The sequence below is a fragment of the Chenopodium album genome, chromosome 18 (genome assembly GCF_948465745.1).
Source record: "Chenopodium album chromosome 18, dcCheAlbu1.1, whole genome shotgun sequence".
Classification (NCBI taxonomy): domain Eukaryota; kingdom Viridiplantae; phylum Streptophyta; class Magnoliopsida; order Caryophyllales; family Amaranthaceae; genus Chenopodium; species Chenopodium album.
This window is the reverse complement of record NC_137851.1, coordinates 30,509,075-30,533,521: the sequence shown is the minus strand read 5'-3', so window position 1 is coordinate 30,533,521 and position 24,447 is coordinate 30,509,075. Positions and strand designations below refer to the sequence as shown.

At 34.8% G+C, this 24,447-nt stretch overlaps 1 protein-coding gene across 2 annotated transcripts; it reads left to right on the top strand.

Moving 5' to 3' along the window:
- Window positions 1–1,852: 1,852 nt before the first annotated feature.
- On the top strand, window positions 1,853–22,748 carry LOC145590767 (solanesyl-diphosphate synthase 1, mitochondrial-like). Of its 2 annotated transcripts, XM_081647164.1 has the most exons (13): window positions 1,853–2,081; window positions 2,232–2,375; window positions 2,465–2,557; window positions 7,582–7,662; window positions 7,765–7,836; window positions 8,355–8,471; window positions 11,704–11,790; window positions 15,173–15,244; window positions 15,322–15,407; window positions 18,030–18,162; window positions 20,226–20,315; window positions 20,633–20,731; window positions 22,335–22,748. In XM_081647164.1, the coding sequence occupies exons 2-13, from the start codon at window positions 2,241–2,243 to the stop codon at window positions 22,512–22,514; spliced, it is 1,245 nt and encodes a 414-aa protein (XP_081503290.1). In that variant the 5' UTR covers window positions 1,853–2,081; window positions 2,232–2,240; the 3' UTR covers window positions 22,515–22,748. The 2 variants fall into 2 exon arrangements, with proteins under 2 accessions (XP_081503290.1, XP_081503291.1); XM_081647165.1 differs by lacking the exons at window positions 1,853–2,081; window positions 2,232–2,375 and having other exon boundaries at window positions 2,511–2,562.
- Window positions 22,749–24,447: the final 1,699 nt, after the last annotated feature.

The window sequence follows — 24,447 nt, the reverse complement described above, 5'->3', positions numbered from 1 at the left end:
GCCCTTCTATAAAGGGCGTTAGAGTTATTACCATCAAGCATAATGACTTGCGAGCATAGCTCCTTAGTTTGTTCGAAATCACAGACTTTTAGGGCGCAAGATGCAAGGTTTAACTCAAGGGATATGGCAAGGTTCCAAAGAAAAACACAATCATCTTCATTTAAAGGTAGAACAAAGCACACAAATTTTAGCACTCTATCATATTTAGCCCCAGCAAGAACAACTTCACCGTTTCTGAAGTGAGAATTGCTCTCCTCCTTCAAAACCTTTGCTTGATCGAGGATGTTATGGTGACAATTATTTTTGACAAATCTTACAATTGTTTCGTCGTAATCATCGTTCAAATGTGTTTGCGTAAGTGTAGGGAATATTTCAAGCATCCCACACTTGAGCCCCGCTGTGATCATACACTTAAGTGTGGTGGTGTCCAAAGGGAAGGAAGCTAGAGCAAAAGAGTTGCCAACAAGTTTTAGAACTTGTAAACCGTTCACAGGGTGAAGGTTACACCCCTTCACGATCCATGAGATCGCTAACTCCATAGTGATCTGGAACCATGACTGGATATTCGGGGATGAAGGTACAAATCCAACCTAAAATAGATTGAACCTGCCCTAATAATAGGCCTCTACTTTATTCTTCTCATATTCATGTGCGCTTTCTGACTAACATACAATCAATATATTAATCCTAAACCTGTTTAATATATGTTGGTTGAATATTAATGCACAAACAAAACTATTATTGGCGATCACTTGAATTAAAATCATATTAGCCTAAACAAGATTATTAATTATCTTATTAAGCGTGATTACAAATACAAATTTCCTTTAATCCTGCAAGAGAGGGCGTGATCAAGCAATAACAATAAATATCAAGCAACATAATATTGATACAACAAATCATCATCATCATAATAATAATCTTAATCAAGCATAATATTATTATTAGCAAGATCCTAGGTATGATACTAACAAGATTAATAACAAACTCTAACATGTCACTAAACATTAAATATCAAAGCTCTAATACTAACATGATACTAACATGATAGAACAAAATAGGAAGCAATTTAAACATGATACTAGAAAGCAATAAAAGCTTCCTAACATGATACTATGAATTAAAATAATATAAACATGATTTCTATAGAAATATAGCAATAAAACTACTTACTTTGTTGCCTCGTATCTCTTTCTATCAAAATAATACACACGTTAGTAACTTCAAGGAAAATATTAAATCAAACAACTAATTTAAATAATTGAAACAGGAATTTGGGACCAAACCCTCAGAAATTATCAACCTTTCACGTCTAGGGCGAAGGCAACTTCGAGTTTGGCTAGGTGTGTCTAGGACTCGTGAATGCGGTATTGTGTTTATGAAAATACTAGGCTTAGAAAGAGGGAGAAAGAATAAGCTATTGCTTAAGAGAGAAGAGAATAGAATTAGATGATTGTTGATGATTGAAAACGGGGAAATACGACCCTATTTATAAGAAAAACAGTCCGAAAACGATCTGAAAAAGACCGAATTTGATTCGGAGTAAAACTGCTTCTGTCGCGGCGCGACAGGCCCAGCGCGGCGCGACAGGCCCAGCGCGGCGCGACAGCTTTGTCGTTTCGCGATGGTACACGCGTTTTGTAAAATCCGTACAGAGTCCTTAATCTAATTAAATTAGACTAATTAACGTCCGTACTTATCTGTTAAAATCAGATTTAATCTTTTTAAAACACTTGTTTAATCCTTAATCTAATTAAATTAGCCTGGCTTACTGGCTAATATAATTGAGTCACGGGCACCAACACCAGTGACCAGCCCGGGCCGAGACACCACCACCAAGATAGAAGAAGGCAGCGGTAAGGGGCCAGACCAGGGAAATGAATCGAGTAGGGAGGCTGGGCCGGTGAGCCGCTGAAGGAGCAGGGAGGGGGTGGTTTTGGGGTATTTTGGGAGTCGCGCGTTCAAGCTAACGTGTTATATAAATTAAAATCCCCCTTCAAAGTTATTTCAACGTTAATGCTGCACCCTTCCCACTCTTTCTCCATTACCATCTGACTTCTCCATTCAACCAGCTTTCACAGGTAACATTACATATATTCTTCTTCTTCTTCTTCTTCTTTTTTCTTTTTTTTTTTTTTTTTTTAATCATCCTACATTAATCTCACATTTTCTTGTTAATCGTTAATTTAATTATTGTCACTCATTTCAAGCTTGTTTTGATTTGGCATTAGAAATAAACCATGTTTTTCTCAAGAGGATGTTCCCAGATTTCAAGAACTGGGTTGAATCAATATCGATATTCAGCTGTTGCTACATTTCATCAATTGTTATGCAACTCTAACGCCATTATCAATTCTTCTTCAATGTTGTCTAAGGTAAATGGGTATTCATATTTTTTGCATATGTCAAGTATGGTAGATATTGTTGTTAATTCCGCGACTTTCGTATTGTTTTCTATGTGCAGTACATCTGGGGTTTTACAGAAAATACATCTGGGAGATTCTTTCGTGATGATGCAAGACATTATATACATCATGTTGCAACGTCTACAATTGAGGTTAGGTGTGACTTTTGCAGATTCAACTTCCAAATTTATCACACTCGCTACTTGTTTCCTATTGCTAAGACGTAAAATATATTGAATTCACCTTATAATTTACTTATTTCCAGATTAATAAGTTCATACGAATTCAAAGGGTTGATCAAGAATGACATTAAGAATCACAAATAATTTTAATCACTTGTTACTACACCAATCGTAGGAGTCACTATATTGAAGTATAGATAACATGAATAATCAAAAGGTGAAGCTACTATTCTCTTCCGGAGCCAAAATGATGTTTTAATTTTAGTGAACACAAAGCAACAATCTCTTTGCTTGCTGGATTGGGTTGCATCTTTTTAGGGTGGAGGTGGCATTCTTATTTTTTTAATAATAACCAAAATGAAAGATGCAAATAGGTGGAGAGTTACCGTCCTTAGAATTTGAATAGATTGCTAATGTATGGAATTTGAATACTTGGATGGATCTGTATCTATGAAAATACATTTAGTAAAAGCTTGTTAGTTAATGACGGCGAGACCTCACAACTTTGAAACCGTAAATGATGATATCTCCTCATATGTGTCCAATCTTCTTCTAATAGTGAGACAGCCAGGTACTTGTTCTTGCGATGTAATTTACTGAACTCCTTAGATGAGACCATCAGATAGAAAAATCTTTTGTCATCGAGGTAAAGCATCACATAAGTGAAACCTTTGTTTTAAAGGCTCTTTAGTATAGCATAGGGATGATTAGTGCTGTCCAATTTACTATTTTTAGTCATTTTAATGATTTGAGAGACATAGGCTATGTTCAGCTCATCTAATCCGAATTTTTACTTATCATCTCTGGTGTGATTTATTTTCCTAATTAGACTAAACTTGGACCTTATTTGTATACTATCCTTTAAGAAAAAACAAAATTATCAAATGAGGATATGAAATGACATTGGATTAAGGGGAGGTGTGAAGATCAAGGATAATCAATTTAGCTTTTTGTATGGGAAATCAATGATGGAGATCATTCATTTTATGAGACAACTAATAGAGAAGAATGGTTTACATATGTTTTTTTATTGATTTGGAAAAGAAACCTATGATAGAGTATTGAGTAAGATACTGCAATGGATTCAGATCAGTTCTCAAACTAAAGACACAAATCACAATATTTGAGGGAGAAAGATTGAATTTTTGAATAAATGTTCAAGCCAAAAGTTTCTTACAAACGGTGGGTTTAGCCCGCCACTCTCCTAGGGTGACTTTAGGTTACCAATCTCCAAAAAACTCACACTCAAATTACCTACCTCATCAATCTCTCTCTTCCCTTTTTATCTGTACACGCAATTCCTTAGATGATTATACTGGCTGCTGATTTTGTCTTATGTGCTGCTCTCTTTCCCATCAATTGCTGCCATCTGTTCTGTGTTGATTGGGGTGGGTGTATTTGGCTGCTCTGCTGTAGTCAGAGGTCCGTTAGTGATCTTAGTGCATTCCTTCCTCCTGGAGTAGGTGAGGACCACTGGCAGGGTCTATTGCATCTCCCCCGCCTAGAAGTCCCAAGGTGAAGGGAGGGAAAACGATCACGCACCATTGTTGCTTCTTTCCAAGTTGCTTCAAACAGGGGCAATTTTTTCCACTTGATCAAAACTTCAGTGTTCAGTCACCACCTCTCTGCCTTGTTTCTTTTTCCAGGACCTCTTCTGGTTCAGCTATTAATTCCAGCTCTGGGGTTAGTTGCTGAGGTATAGGGTTGTTGCCAACACACTTCTTCAATTGGGATACATGAAAGACCGGGTGTAATTGACAGTCGGGGGGTAGAGCAAGCTTATATGCTACCTTGCCTACACGCTGTACCACTGCAAATGGCCCATAGTACCTCGCAGCAAGTTTCTCAAAGCGTCTTTTAGCCAAGGTGTGCTGGCGATATGGTCTGATTTTCAAGTATACCTCCTCTCCAACCTGAAATTCTTCTCCCCTCCTCTTTTTGTCAGCATAAGTAAATTCACACGCAACTCATCAATCATGAAGTCCCGCTCTTGTAACCACTCATCCAAGCTCCCCACTGTCGTCTGCTCCCACCTTAATCAATTTGGGCGGATCCCGACCGGATCCCGACCATAGACTACCTTAAAAGGAGTCATCGCTGAAGAGATGTGAGGGGCAGTGTTATAAGAGAATTCTGCCAGGCTAACCAGGCAGCCCACTGCTTGGTTTTCTCTCCTGCAAAACATCTCAAGTAGGTCTCTAAGACCTTGTTCACATTTTCAGTCTGACCAACCTTTAGTGGATGGTAGGCTGTACTTTTCTCCAACTCAGACCCTTGCAACTTGAACAGCTCATTCCAGAAGTGACTCACAAAAACCTTATCTCTGCCCGACACAATAGAAGAGGGAAACCCATTCCTCAATGAAAACCTCCGCTACAATCATGACATTAAAGGGATGTTTCAACCCAATAAAGTGAGCGTGTTTTGAGAGCCTATCCACAACTACCAACACCGTGTCAAAACCCTTAGACCTCGGTAAGCCCTTGATGAAATCTAATGATAAGTCTTCCCAGATGGCTGTAGGCACTGGTAAGACCTCGGCTTAGTTGAGATGCTTTGTTCTGCTGGCAGTTCGCACATCTCCGCACATATTTCCCACCATCTGCCTCATACCTGTTTAGAAAGCTAATCACTTGCAATGGATTCAGATCAGTTCTCAAACTAAAGACAAAAATCAGCTCTCAAACTAAAGACACAAATTAGTTCTCAAACTAAAGACACAAATCATAATATTTGAGGGAGAAAGATTGAATCTTTGATTAAATGTTCAAACCAAAAGTTTTTTACAATCGGTGGGTTTAGCCCGCCACTCTCACTAGGGTAACTTTAGGTTACCAATCTCCACAAAACTCACTCACAAATTACCTACCTCATCAATCTCTCTCTCCCCTTTTGATATGTACAAGCAATTCCCTAGATGATTACTACTGGCTGCTGATTTTGTCTTCTGTGCTGCTGTCTTTCCCATCATTTGCTGCCATCTGTTCTGTGTTGATTGGGGTGGGTGCTTTTGGCTGCTCTGCTGTAGTCAGAGGTTTGTTAGTGATCCTCTTAGTACGTTCCTTCCTCCTGGAGTAGGTGACGACCACTGGTGGTCTCACAGGGTCTTGCAGATACCTTGGTAGGCTTTATAACTAGTCATTTGGTTGAAACGGAAAAATAGTGACATCAAATATCTATGGTTTGCCCTTTTCTTTGACAAGTTCAATTTAAGAAGATAGACCATGATGCATGAATGCATGATGGACGGAATTACCGTGATGTTTGCCGAGGATATCTTGTTCATTGATGAGACGGAAGGTGTGGAACGTAAATTGGAATTGTGAAGGAAAACTTGAGGCTTTAGGCAAATTAGAAATATGACGGAATATTAGAAATGTAGTTTTAGTAGAGATAGAAATAAGGAGGCAGGGCAAATGGATGGGAGTTTTTTTTTAATGTTTAGATTTATTTCAATATCTAGTATTTATTATTTTAAGATGGAAAATTAGATGGAGATGTTGCTCATAGAAACAAAGTAGGTTGGTTGAAGTGGAAGAGTGCGACAAAGTGTAATTATGGAACCCGCTATAAGGAAAGATTCCACCGCATGTCCATTAGCCTGCATTATTATATGGTTTGGAATGTTGGGCAGTGATACATTGTCACATTCATAAGTTGATTGGGGTGGAGATGTGTATGTAGCCATACAAGAAATAATCAATTATGGGATGAGATAACTAAAAAAAAGAGGGAAAATCAACTACGATGGTTTGGCTATAAGAGGGTCAAAGAGATGGGGGTTGTAAGAGTAGGGAAAGACCTTAGAAAATTTATAAAAGGCTAATTAAGAGTGAAATGTGTCTTTTAGGGATTCAGTAAAGGCCTTGGATAAAGCAAAATGTAGGGAGAAAATCTACTTCGAGGACATGTCATGACTATAATGAGAAGGATTTTATGTGCATATGTTTTCTGCTGAATATGCATATTTTATGAACTAAATGTCCAAAAAAGTTGATTTGTAATTCAACGTGCATATTTTTGTACATAATGTGCATAATTTTCATTATCTTATACTTCTAACAAGTTGATATTGAAATTTGTACTTAGTAGAAATTATATGCACATTTAGTTCAAAACATATGCACATTCATCCTTCTCATTCTTTTCATTTTACGAAGCTTTTCATTGAATCTCAAACCCATACATTTACTTTTTTTTTTTTTTCTCTTTTTCCTTGATTTATTGTGTTTTGCAAACTCTAATTATTTTCCTCCGTTAAGATTTTTGCTCTCATGTTTTCCATCAATTTTTTTTTAATCTAACCTGGGCCCCCTTTCATAAATCTTTCTCAAATTCAATTTATTATATCATAATATATTATATTTTATTTTTTTTAACTGCGCTCGTTTTTTGATGTGTATGTTCCCATTTTTTTCCACTTTCATTTTATCACTGTTCTATCTGTTCCATTATTTTGCGGATGACTCCTTAATACAATTCTTGTTAGCTAACCCAAAAAAGATTGGAACTGAGCCTTGTTGTTGCAGATATCATTAGATTTTAATTTATGCGTACTTTCATAAAAAGAAAATTTCTGTAATTTTTAGCAACGGAATAAAGTATATTTTGCAATAAGTAAACACAAATAAAAAGATATGATATTGTATGGTCTAAACCAAGCAATTATGTACTCATATAAGTTGAACTGAGTATAGCCATAAGGGGCACTATGTCGTAGTGGGGACACTAGTTATTTTTTGATGCAAGTTTTATTTCTTGTACCCAACCTTATATGCAAACTAATTGATGAATTGAAAATTTTCATGTAAGCCGGTAGTTGATGGGTGTGCACATGAAATGTTTTGTTGTTCTAAAGGGGATATTAAATTTTCATCTTTTGGTCAAATGGTCTCATTCTTTTGAAGAGGCTTTTAATTTCAAAATTTCAATTATGTTTTAACATTGTATGTAATTTTATTTCTCCACTGAAACTTGCTAAAAAACTTTTGCAGGTCCGATCAGATCCTTTTTCCCTTGTTTCTGATGAGTTATCACTCGTAGCTGATAGATTGCGGTCAATGGTAGTCACAGAGGTGCAATAGTTACTCATCTTTTGTGATAAATAAATAATGTTTGAATCAAATAAGGCAACTAAAGAATGGGCATCTGATGTTCATTGTACCGATTTCTTTCAGGTCCCTAAGTTGGCATTTGCTGCTGAATATTTCTTCAAAATTGGAGTTGAAGGAAAGCGCTTTCGTCCCACGGTATGTGTGTGTGTGTGTTTGTGTGTATATATATATATATATATATATATATATGTATGTATTAAGGGTTGAATCTGTATTATGTAACATGAACTACAAGGATGAGTGGCATGATGTCAATAGTTTCATTGGAAATTGAGAGTTCGTCTAGATAGTCCTCAAACACGTGACAATTGATGACATTTTCTTTTTCTTTGAAAATTTAATAGATATGTGTAGTTAACTCAGGTGTGTTGATGATTTGTCTACGTTACCAAAATTCTGACATTACTTACTCTTAATCTGTCATAGTATGTATAATTTGCCATTTCAGAGAAGGAATAAAACTGTTCTTCGAACGTCATGCTTGCTTGTTGTGGCGTTTGTGAAACAGTATAATGTTATGACACTGGATTTTACCTCTCCTGTATTTATGGTAGATTTTTATTGTCAGTTTGGCTAAAAGTTTTGACATTTGAATTTGTTGTCTTAATTTCTTATCTCTCCATATATTGTTTTTAAGACATTGAAGTGTACAGGTTTTATTGTTGATGGCAACAGCTTTGAACATGTCCGATAGACCATCACTTGATTATTTGGAAACACCGCTTCGTAGAAGACAACAGTGCATTGCTGAGATCACAGAAATGATCCATGTAAGTGTGTATTTTTCTATTTCTTTTACTTTCCTTGACATTGTTATATGCATTTTTGTTAATTGTTTTGTTAGTTTCTCACAGTTCGAGTTACCAAAATGGATGCTGAATTATGGTGTCAAGTTAATTGTGTGTATATATGTTGACTTTTACTCTCTAAGTTTTTTTAAGCCTGTAACACATGGTGTATGTAGTTCAGGGTACTTTTGAGACAAATCGGTAAGTCGATATAGCTGTGAACTTTGGAATGCTTTTGGGTAACCTAGATAAAAGATCTACAAATTTTGTAATGAAAAAATTACACTTTGGGCCCACTTTAGGGTTAAATGCTAGAAAATTGGTACCAGGGCCGGGAGAGAGAGAGAGAGAGAGGGGGGGGGGGGGTCCTACCCCTTGTCACAATCTTTGGCCATTGAAGAGTAATAGATTGCTGGCTTGCTGCTTTCCTTTCCTTTATTTTCTTCATTCTTATGTATGTGAGAAGTGAATGATAATAGATGTACGAGATTTAGTGTTATGGTTCTCATCACATTAACCTAAGGCTAACTCTTAATTTTAATGCTAGCTCTCATTTACTTTTCTCCAAAAGTCTTTTTAATACTTAACTTTTTCATAATGCTATAAGCCTATGAGTCCTTATAGTCTTACCTCTTGTTCGCTAATTTAAGTGCATAATGCTTATTGTGCACTCGGAAGAATATAAATACTAATGCAAAACAACACCAGCAAGAATATCCCCCCCCCCCCCCCCCCCCCACCCCCACCCACCCAAAAAAAAAAAAAAATTATAATATAGGTTAATAAATATAGGTTAGGATCTGGTGAGAAGGGCACATAAGGTGAGAAGTGTGAGAAATCCATATATATCAGGAATTTGGTATAGATACATCAAGTATATATTAAGGATACATCGACAAAATTAGGAGAAAAAGTTAAAATTGGAGCCATAATTTTCTTTATATTTCAACCTCAATTCACATCCTTTGAAACTCAAATATTAGTTGACTACTTAAAAAGAAGAGTGTTGCAGGCGTAACAAATTTCTATTCTTATACTAGCATTATAAATACATTAACTGGATACTATAGATACATTAGTTGAATACTACATATACTTTATTAGTACACTATAAATGCATTAGTAGTACATTGTAGGTCCATTAGTATAACTAGTATTAGACAAGTACATCTCCATTAATTTGTTTGACTCATCAAAGTTAGCGGATTTTTTATAACGCAAAAACTAGAGGATTTGCATAATCCAAATTAAACTCCAAATTGATAAAGAATTCTTCATATTCCTCAATTCAATATTGAAATTAGGCATTAAACAATCAGTATCCTAAACCCCCGTACTGCCGATGATTTTTATATGCAAGCTTAATTTGGTGGGTATCCACTATCAAGGCTTTTGGCTGTAGCTACTTTCAACCTGTGGTTCCTTGACGAATTATCCTACATTGTCAATGACATAATCGACAATATCAAACTTGAAATTACGTGTTGATCTGCAAAACGAAGGTTCTTAATTTTCTAAGCTTCAACACACAGCATTAACGGAGGTTAGAAACTTCGAAACAGGGAGAGGAGAGAGAATGTAATGGAGAGAGAAATTGGTTTGAAGTCTAATATTACATTCAATTTTATAGAAAATAATGGATAGTTTTTTTTATTCCTCTAGAAGATGCGTAAATTCTCTTATAATCTTGACCGTAGATATATCTAAGGGTTGAGATTACTTTTCACCATTCTCACACACACAGAGATCTGGTGAGAATAGATCCATATGTGAGAATTCATACTTATATGAGAACTGATTTATAATTTAAAACATGTGAGTAAAAATTTAGAACATACGAGTAAAAATTTAGAACATATGACTCCAATGTAAATTTAGAACATATGAGTAATAATTTAGAATATTTGTGTGAATAACAGTTTAGAATATCTGATTTAAGAATTAGAACATCTAAAATAAGAATTAAAAAAAATCTGCTTTATGAAAATTAGAACATATGATTAAAATTTATAACATTTGATTTAAAATTAGAACATGTGAATAAAAAATTTAGAACACGTGGTATAAAATATAGAAAATGTGAGTAAAAATTTAGAACATAGTGAAAATTGGAACATATGCTTTCAAATCTAGAGCATATAACTAAAAATCTTAGAACACACGTTTTTAAAATTTTGAACATATAAGTTAAAATTTTGGAATAAGTCATTTAAAATTTATAACATCTAACTTAACTAATTTATAGTTTAGAACATGTGAGTACTAATTTAGAACTTCTGATTTAATTTTTGAACACCTTGGGAAAAGTTTAGAACATCAGATTTAAAATTTAAAACATACGAGTAGAAATTTAGAACATAAAAAGAGTTCTCACATAAGAAAGAGTTCTCACATAAGAAAGAGTTCTCACATAAAGGAGGAGTTCTCACGAGAGCCTTCCTATGCAAATGCAAAGTGAGAGTAAGGGTTCCTTGATTACTGATTTTTAATTTATGTCTGATTATTCGGGGTATGCGATTTTGATATTCTTATTTATGATAATTTTCTAATTGATGTGCATTGGGTTCTGAAGAGAATGTAGCATTCAGCTTGATTTTAATATTTAGTTGATCGAGAGAGAGGATGGAAAAGAGAGGAATGTTATGATGAATGTGCTAAAGCTCTTGAATTTACTTTAATTGCCATTTTTTCTATCGGCTAGACATTCAGTATTAAGTATGCTATTACAACCCCCTCTACCCCCCCGCCTCTCACGCACACCCTTACACCATTTTTTTTCAGCATTTGGAAACTGTTTTCATTTTTTTTAGTAACATGAGCTCAAGTTATATCAATTGGTCTATCTCCATATTGTCTCCGTTTCTGTTATTGTTTTGTTATGCTGGTATAGAATTGACATTGTAAGTTTGATTCTAAATTGTATTGGTCCCAAACTCTCAATATAACATTATCTTCTTTCTGCTTTACTCGATACATTTGTTGTCCCTCGTTTTTCAACTATGTAGGCTGTAGCATACCTTTTTGTAAGCTTTATCTTTTGTACAGGAATGCATGCTTGAGTATTCTAGGTATTTGATCTATTTGTGATTTACCAAATTTTGTAGTCGCTGGACCTTAAGGCATTCTCTTAACTATTAATGTGTAGAAATCTTAGTATTTATGATTGAAATAGGTATCATCTATTGGCTTAACTGGGACACTTTTGTTCTTATAGGTGGCAAGCCTTCTTCATGATGATGTATTGGATGATGCTAATACAAGACGTGGTATTAGATCATTAAACTCTGTAATGGGGAATAAGGTAATGTTTTCTGCTTCTTATGCAGCATGTCAAATTTGGTAATTAAAAACTAAAATCTGATTTATTAATTTTCGAAATAATAAAATATCTGGCCTCCTCTAATAATCTTAGAGCTCAATTGTCATGTTTTCTTAGTGGAAACAACTTCATTAAGAATCCAGGTTTTGCAGATAAATGTTCTCGAGTCAAGCGTCTAATAAACCAAACTTTCTTAAAAGGGGAAAATGATTATCTGTAAAACAGAATCAAATTGACATTCACACCAAGCAAGTAAGGAGTCCAACAACGCTCAGAGTACTGAAACTTAGGTGCTAGGCCCAATTGCAAAACTGGCCTGTTGTGATTTGAAGCTTTGAAACAGCTCCTGCCTCAAGTAATCTTAGGCTTGGTAGGCTGTTGATAATACAGTTTCGGTCTTGTTTCAGCAGTCTTCAGATTCTCTTGCAACAAATAATTGGTGGTCCCACTTATGGAAATCAGATTTGTAATATAACACTCAACTATATATAATGTCATTCACTAAAAAAAAACTATCTTATAACTTCATTATCACAAAGAATAGGTACAACGTACAACGATTTGTCTATAGCTCAATACATGACTCTATGCTCAAAATGTGTAAGCTATTTCCTGTTCTTCATGCTCACAAATCTCCTTTTCTCACACACGTTTTTAGTGCACAACTTTAAGTGTAATAGAGTATGCCCAGCATGATTTAGCGTTGGTCTAGATAATCTGGGTACTTGGTGGTGTTTGTTGTTTTCATTTGAAAGCATGGATATACCTACTTTCGAGAAAACATTTTACTTTTTTACATGCATTTCCATGGTTTTGCTTATCTCTCATATATTTACCAGTGCATACACCTTGTTGGTCTTACATCTCTTGTACACCTTAGTGGTGGTATTTACACCCAAACACCTCAAATTTTCTAAACAATGTAGAAATTTTTCTTTTTCTTCATTCATACAATAATACCAAGTACTCAATTCCCTTGAGGTACAACCCCTTTGTTGGTAATAGGTGCCGATTAATTTTCACGTGTATGAAATGTGATGCATCAAACATTAGTATCTACCAATAACCAATGTTTATGATACTAGTACTAAATACCCTTAATTCAAGAGTGAGGGATAGCTCAAGTGGTTAGGACTTCCCTTTCAGCTCTAAGAGATCTTGGGATTGATTCTCATCCTCTGCTCTTGTGGCTCTCTAAACACCCAAAAACTAAATACCCTTAATCCCGTGTTAATCTGTAAGATAACACTTTCACTCACATGTGTGTTGGAGATTACAAAGCTTTAAATAAGGATAACATATCACAACTACTACCTAGGTTTAAGGAAACAAATTTATTTTTTATTGGGTATGCCCACTACTGGTACAATGTCTCAACTAAGTATAAACATTACAATTGACTAAGTAATTAAGACTCACGTTAATTCCTAGTTATACTAAAATTAAAGAAACTAAAATTCTAAGCTCCGAAGCACTGGAAACCATTAAACCAAACAAATGCAATTTTGAACCTTAAGATAGAGTTTGAGATGATGAGGATGAAAAATAGTGAAGGTGTCTAGGAATACGGTAGTTGGCTAATGTCCATCATTGGTTGAGAATTTGACAATCAAAGAGTGGTGGAAAACTTCTTGTCAGTTTATTAAAAAGGTATGAAACTTATCTTTGTTCCATTGAAGAACCTCCCTCCATCCCATTTAAAAGCCCCATTTTCATTAGGCACATAGATTTAGAAGATACATTTTGATGGGCTATTGTTGATTAAAGTTGAATAAAGAAAGTAGTGGATATATTTTATTGTATTAAGGGAAAGAGAGAAGATATGGTGGGGTTTAAGGGGTTTTGTTGATTAAAAGTGAATAAAAATATAAGTTAGTGGATGATGAATTCAACTGAAAGGAAAAATGGGGCTTTTAAATAAGGACAGACATTGGGGAGAAATGGGCTTTTAATAGTGGACTGAGGAAGTACTAATGATTTCTCAAAGTTGACAATTTCGGAGTTAATCAATTCATTACATATCAAAGAAGTATGAAAAATGGAGATGGTGATAGAGTTGGAGGTGGCCTATTGGCTAAGTCATCTTACCATAAAAAGAAAGGCAAATCTCTCCAATTCAACAATTTTCATAAGATCGTTCATGAGGAAAAAGATTGTTGGCATAAGGGAAAACCTAAATGCTTCAAGCCTTCAACTGTCAACTTTGGGTATATAGCAAAGAATTGTAGGTTTTAAAATGATGATCAAGAGTATGGAACAAGTGGCCGTTAATGAAACTTTATTTTGAAGTTGTAAGTGAGGTGTTCACCGTGGAGAATGTTCTATTCAAAGTGTAGAGGTTGATGATAATGTGCACCAACAACATCTGTATGAGATGAGAAGTGCATCTTGGATGAAGAGACGTGCTTCATTTATCTCATTTTATTAAACTTTAAAGCAAAGGGGTGTGTTGAAGTTAGAGCTTCAAAGTTTAGTCATTTAGTTTCTTTAATTTTAATATTTCTAGGAATTAGGCATGACATGACAACGGTATGAATGTGGGATCCGACCTGCAATAAGTACCTCATACTATAGAGAGATTCAGAGGCCGGTGAATATAGGCTTAAGAGGACTTCAATCGACTCAGTATAGTAGATCTACTATTCACACAATAATTAGGAGGTGATTTTTCTCTTCCTCTTTCTACTTGTTCGCTGAACAACCGATTTAGGTCATTTTTGCTATTACTATGATATTAGGTTTTAAATGGCTAGTCCCTGCACCTGTATCCATATTTAGGACAGAGCCTTCATGTCCTCAACTTCCAGTCATAACAAGTCAGACTCTTGCATACATACCCAACAGTTATATGTCATACCTATACACTACCTGTGTTAGATTTATAAACAACTCCCACTATATGGGTCTTACTAGATGGAGGAAAACTAAATGTGGCTAAGCAGATATCAGTGAATGAGACTTAATTTTTAATCAGATGGAGCTATGGATCATCAAAATACATAGTAAGGCTAAAAGAGAATTCTTATCAAAATTCATCCTCCTGATCTATCCCTAATTTTCTTTTATTTATAGAGCAAACTCATTGCTTGCTTCCTCTCCAAGCTAATCCTAATAGACTTTTAGGCACTACCTATGATTCCCCTCTCCTTAGGTCAGTTTATTACATAACTATTAGTGAGCATGTGCCATAAACGAAAGTGAGGCAAATAAATTGGAATGGATGTAAAAGAAAAGTATGATGATGAAATTGGAACATAAAGAGTAGAAGATACCCCCCTTAACCTAGTGTGTCTTTCTGTATTACTTCATATTACACTGACATTTCTTAAGCATGCTTCTGACTCCATCTGTTCATACAATTCAGTTGGCAGTTTTAGCAGGTGATTTGTTGCTCTCTAGGGCTTGTGTAGCTCTAGCCTCTTTGCAAAATAATGAGGTAAGACATTTGACATCATGACTCAAATTATCCGTAAAAAAGCATGTGGCAGTTTTCAAATGAGGATGCATCTGCAGGTTGTGTCATTAATAGCTGAGGTTGTACAGCATCTTGTCACTGGTGAGACAATGCAGATGACAACAACGTCTGAGCAGCGATTAAAGTATGTAGTTATGCTCTGGGAGTTATTTTTTGTGCACCTTTTGCGGTCATGCTATGCTTGGAAAGTGTGACTAGATATTTTATGTACAAAAGGTTGCCGTTCTTGTAAAAAAAAAAAAAAAAAAAAGAAGAAGGTGTTTTCATAAAGCTAATACTGCTTGTGTTGACGGGTGCAATATTTTCATCTTAACTTTGCACAGATTCATCATTTCGAGTTTTCTGACATGATATTAGGATTAATGCTTCAATATGTCAATTTTTTTTGCTTGTTTGATGTAAGTTTTTAAAGGTTATGAATATCTAAGGAATAGTGGAAGTGAAGATGGGATTTTAGGAAACAAAAGGGTAATAAGAGAGCATTTTGTGGACATTAATTATTTGAAGGAAAATTGTGTTGGTAATTCTATTGAGTAATTATATATGTGCTAAATAAAGAATTTTATCTCATGGGTATCTTCGTACAATATTTGATTTACTTTAGATGTGTATAAGCTATGAAGATATGGACGGGCTCCTATATGGAATTACTTGAAATTAGGTGTTGTAAGTTTTGTTAGAATGAGAATATTTAGTAGCTATAGCTCGTTCAAGCTGATAGAAATGATTATTTGATTGGGCAAAAATGTGTAGAAGAACCTGTATATACATACATCATTCTGTCAACACAACTACCATAATTCTTTTTTCCATTCAACTATCCAATAAGAAATTTCCTTTAATGCTATCTTGAAGCTTAAAGAACCTATGTTCACCTCAAATATCTCGCCATTTGTCAAACAGTGACAGTTATTGTGTCATTATTAGAGATGGGAAGAGAGGAGGGGGGGGGGGGGGGGGGGTAGCAATTCTTCTAGTACCCAACTTGTGGGAGGGGGGTAAAGTTCCATGGATGTCACTTGTCTTATTTTGAGTGGAAAAAATCATTACAGACAGGATGGTGGATGACAAGGTCAGACAAAGTGTCAAAGTTGGAAAACTGCATCCTTGCTACATAGGTAGCCTTCCTGCTCTCCCATTAAAATGTTGTTAAACCATTTTCTATTTGATGATGAGAACAGTGGATATTCTTCACAATGCTTTGTGTATTTTGATGCTACAGACCACTATGTTGCTCCATTGAAATTCTTTCAGGATGCTCGATAACTGCCATTTCTGTGTGGTGAGACCTTAACATAGTCAAGATCTTTTGAACAACTGACATTTGGGGAGATACACTCTGAGTTTGGTGATGGCCAAGAGGCAATGTTTGCAGTGGGTGTTTTGGAACTCTGGATACTCTTTGCAAAACCTATAGGCTCTTACTTTTCTCATCTTTCCAAATGCTGAATGCTATATTGAGTACCCCAGGGAATATTACCAATGTTGAAAGATGGACTTAACCAGCCTATGAAAGGTTGAGTAAGGAATTCAGACTAGGAATGGATATGAAGGGTAGATTCTACTATAAAATTGAAAAAATGCTACCTGTCAAAGGCAGAAGCTAACCTACAACTTTAGCACAAAAGGAGAATAAATGGAATCCATCCAATAGCAACAAGCCTGAAGAATAATATAATATTGGGAGTTGTTGGACACAGACACAGCCAAGAAAGTCCCTGGAATTAATTTGGTGTTTGGAAAACTAGATGTGGGAATAAGTTAGAAAGGAGCTGATTTCATTTCTCTCACTAAGATAAAAAAAAGGGAAGTCATGGCCTCCACAAGGGAGGCCCAACCAAGGATGACATTTTGCAGATCAGAGGGAAAAAGGTAGAGACAATTTTAATAGGTCCCAGAAGTCATTTTTGACCTGGTCAGGGAGAGTCAAAGAGTCATCAAAGGGGATCCTTATTGATGATGGTTATTACCTTCATTGGTAATTTAGATCTTTTAAAATTCAAATGTGGTGTTTTTCCAACAAAAATCTCTTGATGTAGTTGTTTGCTTTATTTCTATATTGGGTAGTTATTTTTCCGGAAAAGGGATGTGGAAAAGGTGAAATTTTCCCACTAGTTGATCTTGCTAGAAGCTGCTACTGTGAGGTGCATATGTTCAGGGTTAATTGCTCGTGAGTGACTTAGTGGCATCATTTGTCTAATTCTTAAAGGCAGGAAAGAGAGGGAGAATATAAATATGTTATATGGAAGCAAATATGTGGTGTTATAGTATTATTTAGTTGGCAAAAATCAAGTTAAAAAGTGGAATCCATGCTAGAAAGATTCTTTTTGCTTTTGCTGGCAGACTAAATATAGGGCTATCAAGGCTAATTTATTTTTCTGGTTTATTACTGTTGTGAACCTTGTGTAATAACTATTCTAATATCCTTGCATTGCCTAGGAAGAGGCTTATAAGTTTTGATAGATGGTAATTCTTGCCATTACTGATTTATTTTTGTTTGCTATTTTCAAAACTCTTAATTAAATATTTGAATACAAACTGTTACCATAAATTTCAAGTTGTTCTTTTGTTCCTCTTGCTGTGGTGTTTAACGTCCAACAGTTTTCCCATTTGCTTTTTATGTAATTTCTCATAAGGTCCAGATTGTTGATGCTATTTTTTTTTTTTTTTTCCTTTTTTATTTTCAAATATCTTGCTATGTATAATATGCAGCATAGCTGATATTTTGGTTCATTTCTACTTGCAGCATGCAGTATTACATGGAAAAGACCTACTACAAAACAGCATCATTGATCTCAAATAGCTGCAAGTCCATTGCACTTCTTGCAGGGCAATCTACTGAAGCTGCTATGTTATCTTATGAGTATGGGAAGAATTTGGTGAGTGGTATCTTTGTCAGTGTATATTATGGCTGGAATCGTAATTGAAATTACTTGTCAATTTTGTGGAAAGTTTGGTGTTGGATATATCTTATGGTGCGCAAAAGATGAATATGCTTATGTTAAGTAGCTGATAATTTGTCAATGTCAATTAAATCAAAATGAGCCTACCATATTATTCTTCGAATGTGCTGTCTTAATTATTTGTCGCTTCTTGTCTAATTAAGTACTAGCCTTTTGTGGAAGATTTGTGATTTGATAATAGTGATATTTTATCATGATACTTGGTTTAGTGATTTTGCTAATTTGCTTGTATTCTACATGTATGCGGAATAGCTTGAGCTGCTTGAACCTATAAGGGCCTGTTCTCTTCAGATTATTTTCCGTTCAGTTCAGCTCAGCTCTAATAAGTTAAGTTAAGTTCTTAATTTCCTTCTCTCATAAAATATTCAATTCAGCTCCAATAAGTTAAGTTCAATTCAGCTCAGCTCAGTTCAATCAATCAGAACAAGCCCTAAGTGACCTCAGTAAAGTGTTCATTATTTAATACGAATATTACGGCTTCTTAGAGGGTTCTATTTCCTCCTAATTTATCTGTTTTCAGGCTTGTGGAAGCTTTTCTTGAATATTAAATTCTTAATAATACATGTGGAATGATGAATTTATGGTTTTGGGACACTTGGCTTGTGACCTCTGGTTGCATAAATGTGTGGTGCCGGCATTTTTCTTATGTTGTGAATGGAGGGTCGATCTCTATATATCTCTAAATTTAGTTATACTTGTCGCATAATCTCTCTGTTTTTTTTTTCAATTAATTTTTTTTTGCCTGAAAGTGACTTTCAACCATTTGTGAATGAAACCTTAATAAGATGTTATTTGCTTGGAGAATGCAATTTCGTTGATAAATAGACTTAAACTCCCTCTTTCAATATTTTCATTTGACTTTTTGGTAATGCTTATTGAAATACAAATGGATCTTCTTTCCTAATGGTGTACTGCAGAGGGTAGATATCAATTATATAAATTTTGGATGGGATTTTTCATTAAAACAACCTGAGGCTACTGTTGTTTTGTGGCACTAGTAATTAAACTTGATCTTGTAAACTAACTAATCTGATTTAAATCATGTGGGAGCAAAAGATGGTTCAGCCCAACTATTTATTTTTGTTAATATTTGACTACTACCTCCGTTAATTGTTATTTGCAACTTTGGGGTATTATTTGTGAGATATAAAATATTCTAAAGTTGCACATAACATTTAACGGAGGTAGTATTTGTTTGCTCGACGACACTTTGCACAAGATTTAAGGACAGTAAAAACGTAGAGAAAACAATTTCAAAAAGAAAATGGGTGTTAATTACGCCCCAAGAATGGGAAATGGTTTTGCTTGATTAATATACTTCTTACTTACCAAAAAAAAAAAAAAAAAAAAAAAAGAAAGAATGGGAAATGAGGCAAGTAAAGAAAAATATAGGGAGTGTAAATGTTCAGCATTGCTGTATCTGATGTGTTGTTTCTGTTTATAAGATCATGTGTGCAAGGAAACAGATGGAATTGTTAAGAAATTACAGCAGAAAAATAGGGAAGAAGAAGGCCGGGATAGTATGTCGTATTGATGATAAATAATTAGAATACAACTCCTTGTTTTTGGGAGGTAAGGGCTATCCCACAAAAGAAAAATCAAGAGAAAAGTTCTGAATAAACATTCAGCATATCCTTTTCTTATTACAAACCCCTATATATAAAAGAAAAGCACATAACTTCTCCACAACAGATTCCCCATAACAAATTCCACACACTTATCTAGGAATCACCATATTTGACTGAAAATAAATTTAACTGGGTTGCCCTTAAGTGGAGCTAACTGGCTTTGACGCCTTTTTCTGGCATGCATAAGTGAAAGGGAGTGGAGGTTTAAGTTGATTCCTGGCAATGTGCTGCAGAAAGCTAGCAGATGTAATCTAACACAACTGTGTTAGTAAATTTATATTAAGAAAACTTCAGTTTGATAATATCAGTACATATTGCTCATCACATCTCCAATTCTTTTTTCTTCCACAGGGATTGGCATTCCAATTGATTGATGATGTTCTTGATTTCACTGGCACATCTGCATCACTTGGAAAGGGTTCACTTTCTGATATTCGTCATGTAATTACCTCTTTTCTGTGATTAAGTGTTGTACATGTTTGCCAATATTCTTCTTCAGGGAATGACAATTCATTCATACACATCAAAAGTGTCTGGAAGCCACAAAGTTAACAAGTCAGATTGGAGGTCAATTTAGTGAAAGATGGGAAATTTTCTAACCTAGAAAGATACTTGTATTTCAGTGTAATCAGCAATGCCCCTTGCTGTAGTATGTTCTTAGCATGACTGCCACAGAACTTGCTGCAACTCAGTCTTAATATGATAGATGTCTATTTTCTTTAACTCAAAGTGCTACATGTTTGCATTCTTTTCTACAGGGAATCATCACAGCCCCTTTGTTGTTTGCCACAGAAGAATTCCCTCAACTAGGTGAAGTTGTGCAGCGAGGCCTTGACAACCCTGCAGATGTTGATCTTGTATGTTTATGTGTGAACCTCATGTTAAAATCCTGCATTATTTCTTGTTTGTGAATCTTGCGGAAATCAATGCTTTATAATGTGTTAGGAGCCATTTTGTTGTCAACCTCTGTTACATCTTCATTCAAAGTTAAATTCTTATAAAGTATAGCCATTCGGGCATTAAGACTTTGCAGGTTGGTCAATTGAACATTTTTTCTGACTCATGCTACCTTACAAGTTAGGAAGTATTTTTGCTAAAATCTTTTGTAATGAACTTTCTGAATTTTTTAAAAAATTCTAGAGCAATAAGATATTGTACAATGAAATACTTGGAGTGAGAAGTGTACATTGGTCAGCAAAAGGCTTTGATTATGGCTCCATAATCTGATTGGCCAATCTGTTGGCAATGATGTCTTGTGTTCTCTGCACTTCTCTGGATAAATTCAAGGCTTAGGAGCCAATTTGTGAATGTTAAGACTGGAATCTTTAAATGAAGATTTGTGAACGTTACCTGGGTTTGGTGATAAATTGGGGTTTGGATCGAGGCATTGCGCCAATGATATGCATCTATGGTGGTCATTTTCTCTGGACCTCTTAATTCATATGATGAGTATTTTTTTCAGGAAATTGTTTAGGATGTCTAGTCAAGAATAAATGCCTGTCATACAAGTATGTTAAAGTTGATCTACTATTATCTTTGCATTAGTCAATGGCCCCATACTGAAATTTGGGAGATAATCAGGAAAGAATTCCTGCTAGGTTTTGGTTTAAAAGAGTCATATGCTGGGGAAGTTCTTATTGTGTGCTCATTGTTAGTGATGTGGCAGATACGGGCGGAAATTATTTTTGGTAGTGTTCGTATCTTCAGTGCCTGTTGGCTTGAACATGCCATAAAACCTATTGTGTTCATTGTGGAAATTTGGGAGATAATCAGGAAAGAATTCCTGCTAGGTTTTGGTTTAAAAGAGGCATATGCTGGGGAAGTTCTTATTGTGTGCTCATTGTTAGTGATGTGGCAGATACGGGTGGAAATTATTTTTGGTAGTGTTCATATCTTCGGTGCCTGTTGGCTTGAGCATGCCATAAAACCTATTGTGTTCATTGTGGAAATTTGGGAGACAATCAGGAAAGAATTCCTGCTAGGTATTGGTTTAAAAGTTATATGCTGGGGAAGTTCTTATTGTGTGCTCATTGTTAGTGATGTGGCAGATACGGGTGGACATTATTTTTGGTAGTGTTCATATCTTCGGTGCCTGCTGGCTTGAACAGCCATAAAACCTATTTACCTGGTTGGGATTTAATCACAAAATCTTATAGATAGATCTTTTGCATTAGAAAAGTTTTTTTTTTTTTTTTTCATTTTGTATATTGGTAAAAGAAAAATTGTATGCTTGAACTTTTCAGTTTACCAGATTATTTTCCAGTAGCAGGGTTTTATTCATCTATTTATTATATAATTTATTAAGTTTTTTTTTTTTAAATACTCGCATAATATCATAGATTTTTTTTAAAAAAATTCTGGTGAACATATTTGATGTGTTTATATGATTTTTTTTTTTTTTTTTTTTTTTTTTTTTTTTTTTTTTTTTTTTTTTTTTTTGTTTTTAATTTTTGCATTTAGGCTCTTGATTATCTTGGGATAAGTCAAGGAATTCAAAGAGCGAAGGATTTAGCATTGAAGCATGCAAACCTAGCGGCTGCAGCTATTGATTCTCTGCCCGAGAGTGATGATGATGATGTTAGAAGGTCAAGGCAGGCCCTTATAGATCTTACACTCATAGTCATAAACAGAACAAAGTGAAGAAAGATTTACTTGAAGCTTTTGAAGTCCACAGCTTTGTTTGATCTATTTTTGTATACATGTATAATGAGGCAGTCCCAAGTATACTGGTTGGCCTCAATATTCTTTCACAGGTTCAATTATGTACTTTTGCTGCTAGAAGCAGGTATTTATTGGACGTGGATTACGTAAAGTAGCAGTAGTGAATGTTTTTTTTTTTTTCTCTGCTTCGTAATAAATACAACATTTATTTTATACATTCGTTTCATAATAATTGCAACACATCCTAATTTGAAAGAGCATGGTCAATGGGGAGTATGAATCTCTTTTTAGCCATCCTTTTTTATTGCTAAAAGGATCATTATGGATGTTAAATATCCTAAAAGGATCATATTATCAAAAGAAAACTAGCTAATCCTCTTGGTGAAGAGGAAAAGGAGCCTGGGCTGGAGTGAAAAGTTATGACATTTTAGTTGGATTATTTTTTATTTTATTTTTTTTAAATTTTATTTTACTTTATTTTTTTTCTTTAAGGAATGAAAGCTGAAGAAAAGCGCTTGAGGAGGGAATATTCCAAAGCTAACGGTTGTGGAGGGAATAGTCCAAAGTTAACGGTATAATCCTCCTTTTGATCCAAACTTTGAGCAATCTTCATTTTAGGAAATTTTACAATTGTATTGTAGTCAATCAATAATGTCAATAACATGTCCTGATTTCAGCCCCCTTTTCCACAAAGTAGTTCATCGTTTAAACAATCTGTTGGTAATACCTTGTTTTTCCCCATATTTGAACATATCACTCAACACATTGACCAATCTATAAGAGGGGTTGATAGCAGCAATGCAATGGTAAGAGGGGGTAGTGACCATGTAGAAGAACATGTGGGGGTGCAACATCTAGAAAACATTTACCACATTGATGTCGAAATTGTTTCAAAAAAAGTTGTCAATACTATCGAGCAAAAGAAAAACTAATCATGGGGCATAGCCGAAGATAACACACTTGTATTGGGTTACATAAATGTAGAAGGGATATAGTGAGGGAATTAACACAAAGAAAAGCAAGTATAAGTTGAAATCTATAACTTTTACAAAAAGGCAAGAATAGAAAACCTTGGCTGTTGAGATTCAGATGAGAAACATTAAATCTTTGTAAAATTGATGGGATCACATCTAATTACATGTTGGTAAATGGTAAATCAAGGGTAGTGGTATCAAAACAAAATTTGGAGAAATTTGCTCACAAGGATTATTATGCAACTAACGGTAGATATTTTGTTTATTGAATTGTTTTGAAACTTTAAGAAAATACTTGAAATGGAACCATTCATTGTCCAAAAATCAATCGAATATGCTACCTGGTGGGAAAATTTCTACCGAAAGTGGAGGAAGTGGTGAAAGATCACAACCTGATTCACAATCTGAGATCACCTAGTGGCATAAAACAAACAAAGATGAAAGATAGTATATCTACTACTTAAATATAGATCTTGACTAGTCACATACAAATTTTGGCGAAACTAGTGATAAGATGAACGAGTTAGTGAGTGACTGCGGGATTAATTGAAGGAATGAGATGAATTAAACAAAAATCAAGTTGAAGAAAAAAAAAAGGCAGAAGGACGAGGCCATGAAATTTTGAACAAAAATCTTTCTTCTTTTTCTTCTTCTTCTTATCCTTCTTCTTCAAGTTCAAGTAATGATATCTATGACCACATGGTCATGGATTTTATCAAAAAGAATCGTTGAATACAAGTAATGCAAGATGACATGCTATTAGCATTTTCATACAACAAAATAAACATGAATGTCAAAAAAAATGGACAACTATGTCGAGAGATCGTGTAACAAATAACGATAATTTGGTTGCAAACCAAAAAATATAAGATGAAATCAAGTTCTGAAGAAGGAGGTTTCATATGCGAAGTCCTTTTTTCTACGCATTATCAACACAT

Excerpts from the sequence above, each read along its gene's own strand:
- LOC145590767 (XM_081647164.1), top strand. The coding sequence starts at position 2,241 with ATGTTTTTCTCAAGAGGATGTTCCCAGATTTCAAGAACTGGGTTGAAT. Across the intron at positions 2,558-7,581 it reads TTGCAACGTCTACAATTGAG|GTCCGATCAGATCCTTTTTC; the intron begins GTTAGGTGTGAC and ends AAACTTTTGCAG. Across the intron at positions 18,163-20,225 it reads ATGAGTATGGGAAGAATTTG|GGATTGGCATTCCAATTGAT; the intron begins GTGAGTGGTATC and ends TTTCTTCCACAG.